This window comes from Mya arenaria, chromosome 4, assembly GCF_026914265.1.
Source record: "Mya arenaria isolate MELC-2E11 chromosome 4, ASM2691426v1".
NCBI classification, from domain to species: domain Eukaryota; kingdom Metazoa; phylum Mollusca; class Bivalvia; order Myida; family Myidae; genus Mya; species Mya arenaria.
Window position 1 is genome coordinate 879859 of NC_069125.1, and position 19878 is coordinate 899736.

The window sequence follows — 19878 nt, forward strand, 5'->3', positions numbered from 1 at the left end:
CGTAATAGCTTGTTCCTAATTGAAGCTTTTTATGGTTGTATACATGTATGTTGTTGTTTTTATTAAATTGGTGGGCACTCGTATATCTGATTATAAAGGCTTAATAGTGTAAAATATGCACGTTTCCTTAACAGAATTCAAAGAACTAAATATCATGTTTGATACATTTTTCAAATTCAGTTCAGCGCTGAACAAAGTTGGTTTTTGGGCAAGTTGAATAATCGAGTTTTGTGTAATATATCAGACATTAACGTCACAACCTTGATACATAATCGTTTAAAAGTGACCTTCTTTATCATCAAGTTTTTTCGAACAATGTTAGAGTTACTTTAGATCCCCAATGTATACATACAAGTTCTAGAGCATAAGATGTTTGATGTTGACAGTCGAAACTCGATATGTCGAAATCTGTTATCTCGATATTCTGGTTATGCCGAACTGTTTTCGAATATTTCAGATTAAGTAAATCATGTTTTATATTTCGGTTTTATCGAATGTTCGTTATCTCGAAGTTTTTTTCTAAGGTCACAACGACTTTGACATAGCGAGTTTTGACTGTATTTTAATATCGGTTATGGGCTTCTAATAAATACTGATATATATGAATATATACAGCCCATACACGTTGTTAAAATACAGTAAACACTCGTTATGTCGACTATGGGGTGACCAATCCTTTATTCACTGACCAATATCGGGTCAAATATGGGGCCGGAGTGACAAATCCTTTGTTCACAGTCCGATACCGGGTCAAATATGGGGCCGGGGGTGACCAATCCTTAATTCACAGTCAGATACCGTGTCAAAAATGGGGCCGGGATGACCAATCCTTTATTCACTGACCGATACCGGGTCAAATATGGGGCCGGGGGTTACCAATCCTTTATTCACTGACCGATACTGGGTCAAATATGGGGCCGGGGGTGGCCAATCCTTTATTCACTGACCGATACCTTGTCAAATATGGGGCCGGGGGTGACCATTTCTTTATTCACTGACCGATATCTTGTCTAATATGGGGCCGGGGTGAGCAGCCTTTTCTTCACTGACCGATACCGGGTTAAATATAGGGCCGGGATGACTAAATCTTTACTCACTGACCAATGCCGGGTCAAATATGGGGCCGGGTTGACCAATCCTTTATTCACTGACCGATACTGGGTCAAATATGGGGCCGGGGTGACCAATCCTTTATTCACTGTCCGATACCGGGTCAAATATGGGGCCGGGGGTGACCATTTCTTTATTCATTGACCGATACCGGGTTAGATATGGGGCCGGGGGCGAGCAGCCTTTTCTTCACTGACCGATACCGGGCTAAATATAGGGCCGGGATGACTAAATCTTTATTCACTGACCGATTCCGGGTCAAATATGGGGCCGAGTTGACCAATCCTTTATTCACTGACCGATAATGGGTCAAATATGGGGCCGGGGGTGACCAATCCTTTATTCACTGACCGATACTGGGTCAACTATGGGGCTGGGTTGACCAATCCTTTATTCACTGACCGATGCCGGGTCAACTATGGGGCCGGGGGTGACCAATCCTTTACTCACTGACCGATACTGGGTCAAATATGGGGCCGGGGGTGGCCATTTCTTTATTCACTGACCGATACCTTGTCAAATATGGGGCCGGGGTTGAGCAGCCTTTTCTTCACTGACCGATACCGGATTAAATATGGGGCCGGGATGACTAAATCTATACTCACTGACCGATACCGGGTCAAATATGGGGCCGGGTTAACCAAATCTTTATTCAATGACCGATGCCGGGTCAAATATGGGGCCGGGTTGACCAATCCTTTATTCACTGTCCGATACTGGGTCAAATATGGGGCCGGGGGTTACCAATCCTTTATTCACTGACCGACACTGGGTCAAATATGGGGCCGGGTTGACCATTTCTTTATTCACTGACCGATACCTTGGCAAATATGGGGCCGGAGGTGTGCAGCCTTTTCTTCACTGACCGATACCGGGTTAAATATAGGGCCGGGATGACTAAATCTTTATTCACTAACCGATGCCGGGTCAAATAGGGGGCCGGGTTGACCAATCCTTTATTCACTGACAGATACTGGGTCAAATATGGGGCTAGGGATGACCAATCCTTTAGTCACTGACCGATGCCGGGTCAACTATGGGGCCGGGGGTGGCCAATCCTTTATTTACTGACCGATACTGGGTCAAATATGGGGCCGGGGGGGACCATTTCTTTATTCACTGACCGATACCTTGTCAAATATGGGGCCGGGGGTGAGCAGCCTTTTCTTCACTGACCGATACCGGATTAAATATGGGCCCGGGATGACTAAATCTTTACTCACTGACCGAAACCGGGTCAAATATGGGGCCGGGTTGACCAAATCTTTATTCACTGACCGATGCCGGGTCAAATATGGGGCCGGGTTGACCAATCCTTTTTTTTCACTATCCGATACCTTGTCAAATATGGGGCCGGGGGTGAGCAGCCTTTTCTTCATTGACCGATACCGGGTCAAATAGTGCTGCGTCACTTTTGACTATATTAAATTTAATAAATGAACAGTACACTCCGCTCAAAAAGGTATAACGTTGTAAATAACACTTAGAATATTTAACGTGTAAACGAGTTCTTCCAAAGTTACACCATCACCTTTTAATCAAGAAAGGGTTTGGATAGGGGCCTGATAACTTTGGAGTAATACTTTGCAACTTTATTTGTCTGATATGCATGTAAACAGGCGGCTTTATAAGTAAGCTCTCCGCGTCCTTAGATCGTAAAGATAACGCGCAATGATCTTGCTACCCAGTGAGATTGTTATGGCCATGAATAACCTGTTGATGACACTTATATACGTATCCTAAAACTGATAAGAGTTGGCTTGCATTAATTTATAACTGTTTGTCAAACAATCATTTGCAAAAACTCGGCAGCTTATATAGGTCAAGTGAGTTCTGTTTCAAAGTCTTTCAGTCGGACCAAACTTCATGGACATAACTTAAGTGCAGTTTGAATAAGAATTGATGATTTAAAGACAATTTGTTGGAGCGTTTATGTCGTATATTCTGTTCCCAAATATTTACATTGAGAAATCGGGAAAAGTGCATCGCCCGCTTCTTCATGCATACTATTTCAAAATTGGTATGAAAGAAATATACATTATTTCGTCAACAGAAGTGTCAATTTGAGCGTGTCGATTTAATCCAGTGACGCTTTAAAAAGCTATACAAGGATATACACAGTAAACGGAGCGATGACGGTGCGCAACTTTTTCCGAGATCTTCTCTATTTGAAGGATATTTTAATTGTGGTGTTGACGCCAATTATTTTGTTGCCGTTCCTGCTAGTAGATGGAGCAGGGGAGGTAATGTAGACGTTTTGTTATACAAAACTATAGTTGACTTTCATCCATTTTAATAATCATCCATCATGATCTTAGTTTGCTCATCAATTCAAATTTCACCACATTCAATATTTATTCATGTCATGTTCATTTATTCAATGTTTGAAGATTGAATTTCCATCTAATAATTATCATCCATTATATTTGTACATCGAGACGTTAAATTCGTTGCATTACATTAACACTGCTTTCAACTACTTTACAAGCCCGGGGTTTTATTGTACGTTAAGCATGCTTAAAACCTCCATTTGTTGTTCGCTGACGGACATGGTAATGGTGAATACGTACAAGTATTTAAACATAAACAACTGTCAACGTTTTGACAAACCACAAAGCTTTATATACGATATGGATTGTCAAACATTAACAGTTGTGCACGTTTATATTATGTGTACATACGAAATAATCACATAGGTGTTTTACTATCTAAAAGTGAAGAAACAAACACTTTAAACAGACCGTCCACGTTTTCCCCTGTGTTTTAATGGGTTGTGTCATTTTCTTTATGCTAAAGGGCTTTAGGGTTTTGCCCGAATATTTGTTAAAATTCACGAATAAAGAACCAAAATGGTTGCTTTAGGCTTCTTTAACGCCATTTTTTTCCTAAAACGACCTTTTCTTTTATAACTTTAATATCACAGCTCGTATGCGTTTGTTTAAAGCTGCACTCCCACAGACTGACCGTTTTGTTAAAAATATGATTTGGGCGTAAATGTCTGGATTCCAGTAATGCACGACTGGTGACAAAAGATCATATCGCATTTTTACATCTTTATGTTTAAAAAATGATGTTTCATGGATTAAAGTGTTTTAACGTTTTTAGGAAAATGAAAGTTTCGCCAATTTTCGGAACATTTGAGATATGTTATATTGTGATTTTCTTTTTTTAAAAATGTCAAAACTATCAATCTGTGAGGGTGCAGCTTTAAAAGTGAATAAACGCATACTTATTAAAGAACGTCCATTCCCCCTCCCCCCCCCCCCTTAGTTTTAATAGTTTGTGTTATCTTTTATTCTGCTAAAAGACTTAAGCGTTTTGTTCGCGTAGTAGTTAAAATTCACGAATAAAAAGATCCTAAAAATAATTGCAATAGGCTTTTTCAACGTTTATTTTTTTATCTTAAAACATAAATAAAACGCCCCATAATTTATAATATGTACTTCAATATCACAGCTATTATTTGTCCGTTTAAAGCTGCAATCTCACATATTGACCTTTAAAGCTGCACTCTCACGTATTGATCGTTTAAAGCTGCACTCTCACATATTGTCCGTTTAAAGCTGCACTCTTACATATTGTCCGTTTAAAGCTGCACTCTCACATATTGACCGTTTAAAGCTGCACTCTCACATATTGACCGTTTTGACCGTTTCTCTGTCATTGAAAGAGCCAATTTTTGCGTTAATGTCTGGAAACAAGTCTTTCAAGACGCAGCTGACAGCTAAAACATGATACCGCAGTTTTTCATATTTATGTTCGAAAAATGATGTTTTGTGGCTTAAAATGTTATTAACGCTTTAAAAAATGAGATTTTCGGCAGTTTTCCAAACAATTGATATCTGTTCTGTTGAGTTATGTTATTGAAAGGCATTGATACCCGAATTAGCTAATTTTGAGACAAAAAAAAACTGAAAAAGAGGGCAAAACTATCAATCTCTGAGAGCGCAGCTTAAAACATGAGGAAACCCATACTCATAGAGTTCGTCAATGATTTTTCCTTATGTTTAAATGGATTGCTTTTTTTCCACTTAAAGGCTCTCGGGTTTTTCCGTATATTTGTTAAAATTCACGAAAAAAACAACAATATTGCATAAGGCATCTTTAACGTATTTATTAAAAAAATAAATAAATAAAATACTCTATACTTCATGACTTCAATATCATAGCGCTTAATCAAATAAACCTCAAGTGATAGTGTTTGCATAGCGTGTTTTTTAGAAGATAACCAATGTATTGTAAGTTTGTCTTAGTGACAAGAGAATGTCGTTCTACAATTCAACCGATGTAGAGATTTATAACACGATGCTCTACATTTTGTAAAAATATCTTAATCTCAAGGTTACATATACCCCAACAAATATTTAAATTCAGTTGCATAATAAACAATGTTGCATAACAGATGAATTATATTTTTTTCTGCTTTCCGGTCTTAAAAAGCAAGGTGAAATGTGGCCAGTTTCATCAAAAAAGAATCCCTTGGCATATCATACCATAAAGTGGCATAAAAGATCTAAAAATAGGCTGCCGTATTTGCTTTACATATTTGATTAAGGCGCGGATCCATAAATTGACGTTAGAGGGGGCGTATCTTAGAGGCACAACCTTTTGACTTGCGCCCCTCCCTCAGAATCGAAAGTATATGGCATGAAATGTTTGTATGGGGATTTGGGGGTACTCCATCAAGAAAACTTTAACAATTTGTAGTCGGAAATGGTGCATTATGAGCATATTTTATTACCCTTTTCACATATATTGATATTAAAAGTGAACTTGGACGATTAAAGAGTGGGCGCCCCCCCCCCCCCTTTTCTTAAATCCGCTGGTGCCGAGTTTCCGTCGATTATAAACTCGGATGTATAATGTCAGAATTATTTTCTACTAATAGATCGTGTAGTGAATTCAAAATAGCAATTAAACCTTGTGAGCCTTAACTATTTATGCAATTAAATACTTTACTGGCAAATAATTTTAACTTAGTAATACAATATACTCATTAAAACTACAATAAATTAATACTATTATCTCAATTTTTACGGACCACTTCAACTTGTGTACCGGCATTTATCTGAAGTTGGTTTGCCGAGGTGTTCCGTCAACTTTTGTCGTCAAACTAGTTCTTGTTATGGGTAATTTTGACCGGTACAGAGATTGTCAATAAAACACATTCGCATGCATACTTTAAGAACCCTTTTCATTTCATTTCGCATAGTCTGTTCCCTATTTTAGAAATAACTTAAGCATGAGGTTTCAGGATTTTATTTCATTTACTTAATAGCTAGATCTTGTTTTTATAGCCAAAAGTTCATTATGATTATCTTAAACTCAAACCTTAACCCACTTCAAATGGCCATATTTTGCAAAAGAGGTTAAAATTACCATACATGCTAAACTGTATAGCTAACATTCTTCATTCACCACTGCTCTTTACTACCAAACTCGTGTTTTTCTGTTTTAAGTAAATAACAGTTGATGATCACTGTGTAAAAACAAGGTAGACTCTCCTGTGAAATGAATTACAAGTGTTGTACAAATAAAATGCGACGATAAACCTAATGCATAAACATGTTTTCAGACCTTGAGCAAGCTAATTGTGACAAAGGCCACTCCATACAAAACGTGTTGTTGTTTTTGTTGCCATATTAAAACTGTACACCATATTGGACATGAATTAACGTACATATTAGTAACAACCATGTACCCTGACCTTCCAAACGTTTAAGGTTGACATTGTCTAGAGGAACTCGTTTCAATATTTAACTGACTAAACACAACGTAACATAAGATTCGTGTTACCACTTATCTATAAACGCACATCTGTCTGTCTTCTAGCAGTAACTGGTTATCTAGATTTTAGATAGATATATTTATTTCAGCATAAAATGTACATAGCATGGAATTAAACACATGATAAATAATATCAGGAATAAAATATATCCATGTTAACTACATTATATATCTAAGGATAACACAAAAAAGGGATTGATAATCCCTTATTTCCATTGTGGTCCTTATATAACAAACTAGTTGACATAGGAAGACATGCTATTAAGAAATTATAATTAAAAAAAATTAAAAAAAATAAAAATAAAAAATATCACAGTAGAAGACTGATTATGTATTAATTGTATTGCATATTTAAATATAAATAATAATATGTTAGGTAAAATAAGAAATATCACAGTGTATCACAATTGAAGTGCTGTTCAAATACTAGATTAACAGAATGTATTCAACAATGGACAATAAAACAAGACATAAATATCCATGAATAATAGATATGCTAAATTAAAAATGTAAGATTACCTTGGACATGAACCTATCTATTACAATATAAAATACATGATATATGAACAGCCCTAGTCCAACAAATATGTTTTAAGGGAAGATTTAAAAGACTTCAAAGACTTGCTGAACCTTATTTCCTTAGGGAGATCATTCCATAGTGAGCATCCTCGGTAAGCAAAGGATTTCTTACCAAAACTATTGACCTTTGGATATGAAAAACGCCTACTATCCATAAAATCAGTGCCCTGAGATGTAGCGGACATTCTGAATCTAGTTTTATAATTGTGTGCCACACTAACGGGGTTAAAATGTTCACTTAGATATGAAGGGGCCAATTTGGAATGAATCTTAAAAACATGACAAAGAGTTATAAAATCAACCCTTTTGTCCACAGGTAACCAGTTAAGACAATTAAACTGAGATTTTCCAATGTGGGACCTAGATTCTAAATTTAAAACAAATCTCATTAGTTTGTTTTGTGTGACCTGAAGCTTATTACGCAAGTCTTGGTGAACAGAATAAAACCAGATGGTAGAGGCAAAGTCTAGATGGCACTGAATAAGGGTTATGGTTTGCGAATTCCACTTAGTAAGTTACATAATAACTGGTTAAATAGATAAGATTCGTGCTACCACTTACTACGTGAAATTCGCAAATCAGAAGTAGACTACCAGTTGTATAAATCTTTTTATTCATGTCTAGTAACACAAATCTTAATTATTTAACCAGTTATTGTATACTTATTAAATGAAATTCGCAAACCGTAATTAGTTAACCTTTAGTGTAGTACAGCTAAAAAGGTAACATGTGGCAGTTCTGGGCATTTTTAAGCCTGTTTTTAGTCAAATGATATTTATTTTACCGATTTTCTTTTCGCGAATATCAACTAATTAGCTAGATAATTATCGCGAAAATTAAGTGGTTTACATGAACCAATTCGCGAACAGGTTATCATACGGCAGTTATATGCCAGCATACATGTTATATTTTTGTTTTAATCTTCAATCAAAGGGCTATATTTTTAAATATGTGTAATGCGTTATATCGAAGGTGCTCTTTAACATACGCATTTCAAATTCCTGCTACTTCACTAAATCTTATGTTCTTTTTTCAGGTCGGAAAATGTGCGTACTGCGTTTGTATGATGGCGATCTTCTGGATCACAGAGGCGCTTCCAATCGCTGTAACGTCACTGATTCCTGTGTTCCTCTTTCCAATTGTTGGCATCCTGTCCGTCAAAGACACGTCACATGAATATATAAATGTATGTTTTATTAACACAATACTGAACATTTTTTGAAAAGGTGAACTCGCTGAACAATAAATATAAAAAATAATATAACACATATTGATCCAGTTGTTTATAAATTATTTAACATTACTGCTTTTACATGTATAATAACGAAACACAATTATTTATTTACTAGACAAGTTCGTAGTAAAATAAATAAGATAGAATTTAAGTTAGCATTTCTATAAAACTAGCTCTATCAAATTTGGTGGCAAACCGCAACAGACCAAAATATCGAGATTGAAATCGGGATATGACAGGTATTTTGTGTTTGGGGCCAGGACTCCGACGCTCACATATACATGATTATATCAACAGTACATCTTTTTTTTTGCTTATCCACGTTCTGATCTCTTTTCTTTCTGTATCGATCTCAATCAAACAGTTTTAAAAAGGACGAGGATAAAGGCCAAACATACGTTTCAACTTCATTTTTGATTTATTTTTATTTTTTGTAACATTGTAATAATTTGAAATATAGATCTACGCCTTGTCAAACGTTTGTAGGACACAAACATGCTGTTTGTGGGCGGGCTGATCGTTGCGGCCGCCATTGAACACTGGAACATCCACAGACGTATCGCCCTGAAAATCCTCCTCAAGGTTGGGTCAGAGGCGAAATGGTGAGTATAAGTCAGTTGAGCACAATTGCTTTGTACAAGAGCAATTTGACCTCTATGCTTGCTAATATGAACCTGTCTTACTTTAATAGCACACTTCTATACCTTTATGGATATTAACATGGGTACCTTTCTTACTTCAAATAAATCAATGCTTAAGATAATCAAATTTTGTTTTGATTAAAACTTATAATATGATTATTAATACATACAGACTTTATACATTTGGCAGAGGAAACCTAATATTACTAATGATTAAACTCAATTCCTAACATTTTCAGTCAAGTTCATATTTATTCAAGTTTTTCGTATCGTGAAAAAAATCAACCTTAGGTTGTAAGATTTAGGTACATAATTATGTAACGCCAATACTTGAAATATAAATATTGAAATAATATCGCCAGGGGGGTCCAACGTAATTTATTTTTGCGGAGTCTTAAATGAGAGAAATGTTAGATGCGGAACAAAATTGCATCTTGTGTAGTTGGTCTGTTTGCGATGCTTTCCGTGTGTATGTGGTGTTTGTATGTTTGTGATTCTAGTTTAGAGTGGTTCGAGTCCATGTATTATGTCTCTAAACAGGGTTTATATTTGAATGTGTGCGTACAGTTTCTGTGTTTTGTATGACCCATTTACTACTTTTTTCTTTCATCCCAGGTTGATGCTAGGCTTGATGGGGCCCACATGGTTTCTTTCTATGTGGATCAGTAACACAGCTACAACTGCAATGATGGTGCCAATAGCGAACGCTATCCTTATGCAACTGAAGAACACAGAGGACGAATACAAAAACAGTAAAGACCTTTATTTTTTACACTGTCAGCAAGAAATAATTTAATGAAATATCGTTTATGAAACTGTGTTTTTTTGTAAATTTTGATGAAATAGTTTTGTTGTAAAATAGTTTAAATACTCGCTGCTGGTGGTAGCTATAAGGTCAATCAATCATTTTTAAGATGAAACACACCACGATTCTAGATTAAAGTTCGGAAAACAATGTCTTTAATTAATATACAATGTTCATTTATTAATGATGGACTTATCGCATTTGTTCGTGTGTTCATGCAGGACACGCGAGAAAAATACACATGAATTTATAAGAAAATTAAAATAATTTAATATTATTGTAGAGAAAATATATTTTGACCATAATTTTAGCTGTATTGTTCTAGCATTCGATAACTCTGCTTTGGAGCTGGACGACGTCGCAGTGAAAGTACCTCCTGAGGATGTCATAACCAATGGCGAAACAAAGAACATAAACGGAGAAATAAAGAAAACAGACGCCACCACACTAGACGATATCCCGTGGGTATTCTGTCATGATCAGATTAGAGAAGCTTTGTTGATTCTCAATTTCCCAAAACTTCCTAAGCTAAGAGTTAAGCATCTCTTTTTCTATTAGCGGAAATAAAGCTTAAATTTGATTTTATATATTAAAAATGTGTACTTTTGGGATTATCCTTAAGTGACTTCATATTTAGTGTCTTTACACTATTACAGAAGAAAATATTACGCGTATTATAGAAAATCAAAACTAGCGAACTTAACCTAACCCAATTCTGAAGCACTAATGTTTCGAAAACCTGGGCCTAATTTTAGAAGTGTTGAATTACATCCTTGTTTTGCTTACTTATATATTTCCGTGGAAAAAAACAACAAACAAATGAAACATGAAAAACTAAAAAATATAAACAAATCAAATAAAGATTTGTTTCACTTTCCAAAATTATCGATCACGATATCCTGATAAGAAAGTCAGGTTGATGATATCCTCTTGTAAGTATTCCACAAACACCTTGAGCGTGTAATATATCGTCAACTCAATCAAATACAGATGTCATTGAGTTTAAAGTGTTTGCTTTTTTCGCCATTTAAATCATTTAGAAGAAGATATTGATAAAGCATACATGTTTTATCCCTATTAAACATGTGCTTGCATGGTAATTACCTGACTGACTTATTTACTTAGGCCAAGAGAAAATAATGTTAAGTTTCTCTTACACATTTACTTTTAATTCTGAGAGAGCGCGGATTTTTATTTGATATCAATCAGTCTATACATATTATAACCAACTATATATAACTGTGTAAAAAATCTGAATCCCTGCCTCATAAATAAATTTGAATTGACACTATCTTCAGAAAAAAATGAGTGTCATAATATTTATTTTCTAAAATTCGTTAAAGAAAATGTACAGACAAAAATTTTATGTTAAAAAGGTATTCATTATTTAATATTTCTTACCAGAGTCTGGGAGGAATATATGTATTACTTCGAACAAAGTGTGATTTTAAAACGGGCTAGACTGTTAAGCGACCGTTTTTCAAAATAAAATAAAAAAAAAGATCATGTCATTAAGTGACCTAAAATGTTTTAAAAAATGTATGAATGTATCTTGGTTCAAGAATTATTTTTGAACATTAAAATAGAACCTTTTTTCATTCATGGACATTTTTGAACCGTTTTGCGATGCCTACTCTCGTTGCAGTTAAGCATATGTTAATTCAAATAGTTAGTTAACATTGGTAATAGAAGTTGACGATGGAAAAGGAAGGCAGATTGTCTTTATATATCTCAAAATATGCCAATAAACACTATTTTGATGCATTATTACTTAAGTAATATCTCTACAAACATGATGATTATTTATTATTATTATTATTATTATTATTATTATTATTATTATTATTATTATTATTATTATTATATATTAATTATCATTTATTATTCTTTTATTATTTATTTTTTTATTATTATTTTGTGTTTCACTGAGTGCATTCACACAAACAATCTTTCCTTGGAAAGAGATTATAAGTATCTTCCATGGCCGAGAGGGTAAGATAGGTTCATCCCGACCCGAGCGTAGGGGGTTTGCGGAAACGAGTTTTACCGAGTTTCCGCAAAACACCTTGCGCGGGGGTTGGGATGAACCTATCTTACACGAGCGGCTATGGTAGATGCTTTTTCTCCCACCTCAGTAAAACAAAATTAAGTTAAAATATATTTTTTGCTGGAACTCTTTTGTGCGTAGTGAAAAGAAATGCGTATGGTTATGTGATAATTCGTGGTTGTCATGGATATGTGCGCAGTGATTCAGATTATGTTAACAGTTAAATCGGTTTTTAAATAATTCGGAGGAGTGTAAAGCATTATTTCTTGAAAGGTGCGTAAAAACGATTTTATGGTGACATTTGAAGCGAAAAATAATTAATTAGCATTCTAAATAGTGCCACAAGACAAGGTTTCTATGAGACGAAAAGGGAGGTAATTACAATGTGATGGCCATTAAAAAGGAGTTCCATAGGGGTACTTGTTTTATCTTTACCCGTGGGCAAGATAAGAATTTCTAGCATGGTTAAATTTTTGGATCGACTTATCTGAGGTGGGAGAAATAAAATATCTGCAATTTATTCGTCCACATACAAACGTTTAAAAACAAATTCCCAGAGTTTTAAATACGAATACAAATGGAATCCCGAGCTGCTGGTTTTTTTACGGGCTTTCGGAGTTGATATCTGTACATGTGGTCGTGCAAGGTGCAAGTGTAGTAAACATTGAACATGGTTCCAGTTTGTTGAAATTCTAAATTCAAAAATAAACTTATCAATACAATTGTAGGTAATACATGCACATTTGAAATTTGAATGGTCGCAATCTACTTTCGTCAACATTGGTAGTCTTAATGGAATGGTATGTAAGAAGGCAAATCTGTCAACATAGTAAGGGTAGTATAAATTTAATGGTGGTGAAATTCCAATTCACAAAACACATACATGTACACTTGACAACAATTTATCCCAAATAATGGTTCACTTTTCAAAACATTTATCAAAACCTACGGCTGCAAAAAGCATTAATTTGATGTTGGTACGTTAACAGATAAAAGCAAAAGGTACGTACTTTAAATCTAGAGTCAAACCTGTATTAAGTGGTCACCTTTGGGAAAATGTCAAAGTGGCTGCTTAAGACAGGTGGCCACTTATTTCAGGTGCGAAATTTATCGCAGCTTTATGCATACGCTTTATTAAGTAAAAATTACGTCGGGCAGAATTTTTGAGTGGCCAAGTAACACAGGTGACCACTTAATACTGGTGGCTGTCAAACCAGGTTTTACTGTATATATATATATTGCATGTTCTGCTCCTTCTGGTACGCATTAAATAATATAAATTCATGTATTTTAGAGACAACGTATTGGAAAATAACACAAATGAGTCGTTTACTCGCCTCTGCAAGTGTCTAACATTGAGCATCGCGTACGCGGCCAACTGTGGTGGCATCGGCAGTCTCACAGGAACTGGACCAAACCTTGTCATGAAGGGACAGCTGGACATGTAAGAAGACATACACTAAATGCCTTATCTTTGTTTTAAATTGAATTGATTGCAATTGGTGTTTGTTGTATGCATGCTCTTCTGTGTTTTTTTAACAAAACCTCAAACAAATTGCTGCTGAATCAGCCTCGATAAAATTCAGCTTTAAAAATTACACAACATATTTATCACAATCTCCGATTCAATTTTGGCTATTATCATCTTTTTAGCAACCGGACTAAGATAATAGAAACATCAGCTTATTATAACGTTTATAAAACAATGATTACATGTAACGTCTGTTATCAACGTCTTCTTTCCAGAGTCTTGGAGGAGTATGGCATAACGCAGTCCACAATCACCTTCGCCTCGTGGATGGGGTTCGGAGTACCTCTGTCCTTTACCTTGGTCATCATTGTCTGGATCTGGCTGCAGATCATGTTTCTCAGATGCAAGTAAGTGATGGTTTCGAACATTTTGCCTTAAGCCTAAGTCACACATTCAGGATTTTTACTGCCGTCCTTGATAGGACCATTCCCGATTAAAATTTGTCAAAAGTCTGATCAAGATCCTGTGATTCGTGGCTGGAAATTCAAACTTTTATTAAAATTTGTAAAAAAAACATTTATTTAATCACGACAACAATCAGATATTGTTCAGGAGGCGCCCCGATCCAGCCGTTTCCAGCAGAATTCGTCCCGATTATCCCGTTCTCAATCCGATTCTGATCCGATTTGTATCTTTGTCATGGTAAAAAACGACCGAATCTGTCCCGACAGCGTCCCGAATGCGATCCGACAGAGATCAGACAGTGACCAGACAATGAACCAACGCTGACGACAAGATCTGGACGCAATCTGGACTCAATCGGCAAGAAACAGCAATGCAAAATTTCTCAAGATCATGCCCGTTCCACAGGACACTGACCAGACAACACAGGACATTGTTACGATTTTGATCCGATACAGCAGAATCTGTCACAACATAGTCACGATTGTAATCCGACTAGACAAAATCGGCTGAGTTTCCCGAATGTTACGGGACGCACCTAATTGTCGGGAGTGCTTGGCCGACCTCTCCGGACCATTCCCGATCCGTAGGACTCTGTTACGAACATATACGACTGCGTTCAGACAATGATACGACATTCCAGATCATTGAGGATAGTAATCCGACTTTTTCGCTTTTCGTGTCGTAGCGCTGTCTGATCTCAAACGGGAGCCATAATCGGCACTGTGTGAACGCCGCATTACCTAACATTTAAAATGTTCACTTTTCTCTTAGTATTTCATTGTTAATGTTGTCATTTGTGGTTTGTGATGTGGCATAGATTTGAAATTTTGAAATTATCAATAAATGTTGTGACAATTGTGAGGTTAAGGCTATTCAATCTAGTTCAAGTCCCCAGTAGACTCGTGTTCAAGTGAACTGGTTCCTAGGCGGAATTCAAATCAATTATTGGCAAAGTTAATTTAATGAATGTTTGGTCTGTTCGTGGTATTTTTATTTTTGTATGCAGTGTTAACATGTGTGTGTATCCAGTTCATTGTCGTCTGGGCCCTTACTTGAACCTCTAAACAGAGTTTATTTTCTTTCGACTACTGAGCTTGTTCCTAGAGTTTTCTTTATATAATTTTGATTTATTTTGATAAGTGCCCGTATGAACACAATGTTGACAAATGTTAGGCCAAGTGTGAGGTCTAGCGCTCATAAACTGGCTGAAACCCTGGCGCGTTCCAAGTTTTTACCTGCCATGCCCAGACGGTTACCCTAAATTTACTAAAAACAATATTTTATTAGTGTTATGAACTGTGATTGTTGCTTTGGTGTTGTATGTCCATTGTTTATTGTGCGTTTGACATTGACCCTTGTGCCACCTTTAAATAGGATTTTGGTTGAAATGAAGCTACTTGGTTTTCGCTGAAGTTTTGATTGTATTATAATATCATTACCTCTTGTATCAGAGAGGACCTGCGACTCGAGGGTTGTATTAATCGCTATGGTTTTTTTTTTATAATCGAAGCATTGATTGTTTTTCGCAAAACAGTTGTGTTTGTCATCAAAGTTTTGTTAATCTGAAGTTAATGCAAAATAATCATTTTTATTTAGTTAAAGTAAGACAGTACATATTTGAAACTTTCAACCTAAATAAAGGCTGAATCAAACATCATTTTTATCATAGCAATTGTTGCGGATCCAGCAATCCGGAAAGAGAAGCTAGGGTGAAGGCTGCAATCCAAAGGGAATACGTAAAATTGGGTCCAATTACGTGAGTAGCACATTAAAAGTGGATATGTATAAAACTGTAACTAAACGCGAGTTATATACGAGATAATGATTAGGACTTTTGTGGCAATACAATCATTCTTCGCAATCAAGTATATTTTGAGCGTTATATGGATAAAATGATGGATATGTTTTCCAAAAACGAACAAACCAAAATTAAAATATCTTTCCTGACGTTGTAGAGCTCCTTTTCTCAAGGCAGAACTGATTGGGATTTTAACTGCATTTTCAGATTTGGCCAGGGTGCAGTGCTGGGGCATTTTATAATTCTAGCGATCCTATGGGTGACACGCGATATGGGAGGAGAATACGGCTGGGGAAAACTCTTCAAAGAGGGGTGAGATAATGTGAAATCTTCGCGAGGAACTGATCTCGGAGTGTTTTGTATTGCCAAAGATAAATCTTAACAAATGTTCATTTTTAAGGACGCAATTAATGTGTTCATGATTTGACTTTCCACCGCATTGAATCAAACTAACCTAGATTATTGGTTGTCTTTGCAGGTACGTGAAGGACGGTGTACCAGCGGTGTTTATAGCCACTCTTCTCTTTATATTTCCCTCTAAAGTTCCAGAGGCATTTTGTAGAAGAATTGATGGTAATGAGTTACTTCCACATATACACTGAAATGAGTTTGTAGAAAATTAACGGTGATGAATAATACTCCTAGTGATTCACTCGTACATTCACACCATAATGTGGTTTGGTGGTGTTATACATGCACTTCATAAATAAATGTTTATCAGAATCAAGCTATTGAACTTAAGACGTAAAATCCTTGTATTTCTAAAGATGCCATTGTTTATTAAGATAATCTGTCCAATAAGCACCCTATCCCTAGTTAACGCACTCGCTCTCGACAAAAACGTCCCGGGGTCGATTCCTGGCCTTGGCACATGTGAGTCTGGTTTGTGGTTACCATGCCGGACAAGTGGGTTTCCTCCGGCTGTTCGGGTTTTCCCCACAATACAAAACTACACTTTCGCGTAACATCATGCCAACAAGTTTAATTCAGCTATAAGTCGCACCACAAAGTGTAAATACAGTTAATATACAAACATCCTATCTTAAACTACTACAGGGACCCGCGAGCCGTTGAAACCCTTGTTATCGTGGCGTGCTGCGGTGGAGAAGGTACCATGGGGCGTGGTCTTTTTGCTTGGCGGAGGCTTTGCTATGGCCAAAGCGTCGAAGGTAACATGCAAACGGTTAAAAGGCAATGACAATATTATTTTAAAAATGCATGACGTAACTGTCAACAAACGCAGTATTAAATGTCCTTTATTGATTGCACATCGATATAAATTATTTATTTATTCTAGTGCTATGCATTAACGCTATTGCTACATATGAGAGTTATAGGCATGTTCAATGCATTTATTTCTTCATATATTTGTTATCAATTATTTGTTCAGGCCACGGAATGCAAAAAAATATGATTATTTTCAAACGTTTTCGGGTATAAATTCACCACTAAACACATACAGCCGTTTAATATTTACATTGTCCTCCCAAAGTCAATAAAACAAATAAGAGACATAACAACACGTCCTACATGCATTCTTATGTGTACCAGAAATTGACCTTATGATGTGATCACCTATATCTAAGGTGGTGGGATATATTAGTATCAGTGGTTTGGTATTTGTGCTCAGCCATGGAATCGAGATTAATTTATAAGAAACTCAATCTACTTTCCCAATTTATAAAAATAATTCTCATTCATGCCATGTATAATTAACAGGAATCCGGCTTGTCCGCCTGGGTTGGAGAGAAGCTGTCTGTTCTCGATTTCCTGGAGCCCTGGGTGCTTAACCTCGTGCTCTGTTACATAATCGCCGCCATGACGGAAGTGACGTCAAATACCGCAACGTGCACTCTTATGATGCCTATCCTTGCTAACCTGGTATGTACATTTAAACAATGGATGCATACTGGATGTTTCACAAACAATTATATAACCGAATTATAACTTGCATCTATTTCACGTGGACGAAATCACGGGTAAAAGAAAACCTTCCTAAATATAGCACTAGAGGACCTAACAATATAAATACCTAACATGTGTTTCCGGTACGGATAGAAAAATCCGGTATGCAAGAAGAACGTTTCTGACTGTTTATAATCAATAAATTGGCCTATCATCAAATGTGTTATCAACACAAATATCCTTTAATATAATATGATAAACCGTTCACATTTACCCGTACTCCAGGCAGTACACCTGAGGCAGAGTCCAATATACCTTATGTACCCAACCGCCATAGCTACCTCATTCGCCTTCATGCTGCCTGTGGCCACGCCTCCTAATGCCGTCATCTTCTCGTATGGCTATGTCAAGGTCACGGACATGGTATGTTGGATTGCTATGACTGTAATGTCGTTTTCTTTGGCTTGGCCCCACTCAGATTTGGTCATTTTAACTTAATTTGCGATGAGTGTTTTACGTCACTTGATAAATAAATTACAAATGCTGAATTATCGTCCGATCATGGAAACTTTTTCAGTGGAAAAATCATTAACGTGATTAAGTGTTAACTCTGAAGTTTTAAAGCTTTACTAAGATGACAAGCTTTAAGATATTTGTTGTACTTTCTTTATTGTTCTATTTCGTTTAATTGTAAAATGTCATCCTCAGATTTTAAACCACCTAGTTTTTATATATTCCTATTTTTTGTTATCTTTCACTTTTAAAAATGTAAAAAGTGTCTTGTTTATATTTTATATTTTACTTGTTTTGTTGCAGGAATGTTTGTGTCTATACGTATCTGAACGTTGACCGAAGTTTGAAACATAGTGTGACTGCTCAATGTTCACCCACCAGTAATAAAGCTTTCAAAATACCTTGAAAATTTTCACTCTTAATTTCAGGTCAAAGCAGGCTTCGTCTTGAACGTTATCTGTGTGTTGGTGCTCATCGGATTCACGGAAACGCTTGGAAACAGTCTGTTTGACTTTCACACACTTCCGCCGGAAATAGCTTCACATTACAATGACACGGCATAACATTAAACTTCGTAATGTAACTGATTGAGTGTGATCCTGTGGGTATATTAGTTTTGATGAACGGTAATTCATGGTTCCAGTTCATCGACTATATGCATGTTCCTTTTTTGAACACATATATATATATATATATATACATAAACATACATTTTAAACGGCATTAAGTTTGTTCGAGTGTGACCAATGGCACAAAATTTTGTATATATGTTGTTCACTTTGACGTATAACACAACTCAGTTGACTATTGTGTGAACTACATTGACATAATAATTACTTCTCAGTATGATTGTGCAATTAAAATATGTTCAACACACATTTTTATTATGTTCTTTATTTTCTAGATTTGAAAAATGGCATTTGTTTGGTTTTGAAAGTGATATATAATGTACGCTTTGTTTTCAAAACTCATTTTATCGTTATCCATGGATTGTATGATTTATGAAATTAAATTACCACCTTTTGCAAATAAACTTAAGAAAACGAGTTTGTCCATCAGTTAAATACGAGCTATGCCTAATAACTCTACCAAATCTAAACCGATTTCTAAACCTTTTTCACAAATTGACCCAATTTAAGTACCCCTATAACGAAGTGTGCGATGTTGGATTTTCCATTCTCGTGTCTATTTTATAACTATATAATTTATCAAGTAGTTAAATAGAGCTTGATTGAAATGCCATGCTTTGAACAGTAAGTTTCAACACTCACAAGCTTTTCGTTTGTCACCGCGCCGTTCTTGCGACGTAATTTAAAGCTGCACTCGCACAGATTTACCGTTTTGACATTTTTTTTTATTATTTTTTTGTCTTGGAATGAGCCAAGTTTTGCGTTAATGTTTGCAAGCTAATGATATAAGATTGCTGACAAAAAATCAGATCCTAGATTTTCATATTAGCGTTCGAAATCCATGTTTTATGGGTTAAACCGTTACGAATGGTTTAAGAAAATGCAATAAACTTC

General features: G+C 35.9%; 1 protein-coding gene across 1 annotated transcript; it reads left to right on the forward strand.

Annotated features, from left to right (window-relative positions):
• The first annotated feature begins 2861 nt into the window (after nt 1-2861).
• LOC128231810 (Na(+)/citrate cotransporter-like) lies at nt 2862-19383 on the forward strand. Its single transcript, XM_052945010.1, has 14 exons — nt 2862-3353; nt 8513-8662; nt 9197-9312; nt 9967-10103; nt 10482-10617; nt 13498-13647; nt 13950-14081; nt 15809-15895; nt 16145-16249; nt 16416-16510; nt 16994-17106; nt 17657-17818; nt 18128-18265; nt 18784-19383. The coding sequence occupies exons 1-14, from the start codon at nt 3243-3245 to the stop codon at nt 18916-18918; spliced, it is 1767 nt and encodes a 588-aa protein (XP_052800970.1). The 5' UTR covers nt 2862-3242; the 3' UTR covers nt 18919-19383.
• Nucleotides 19384-19878: the final 495 nt, after the last annotated feature.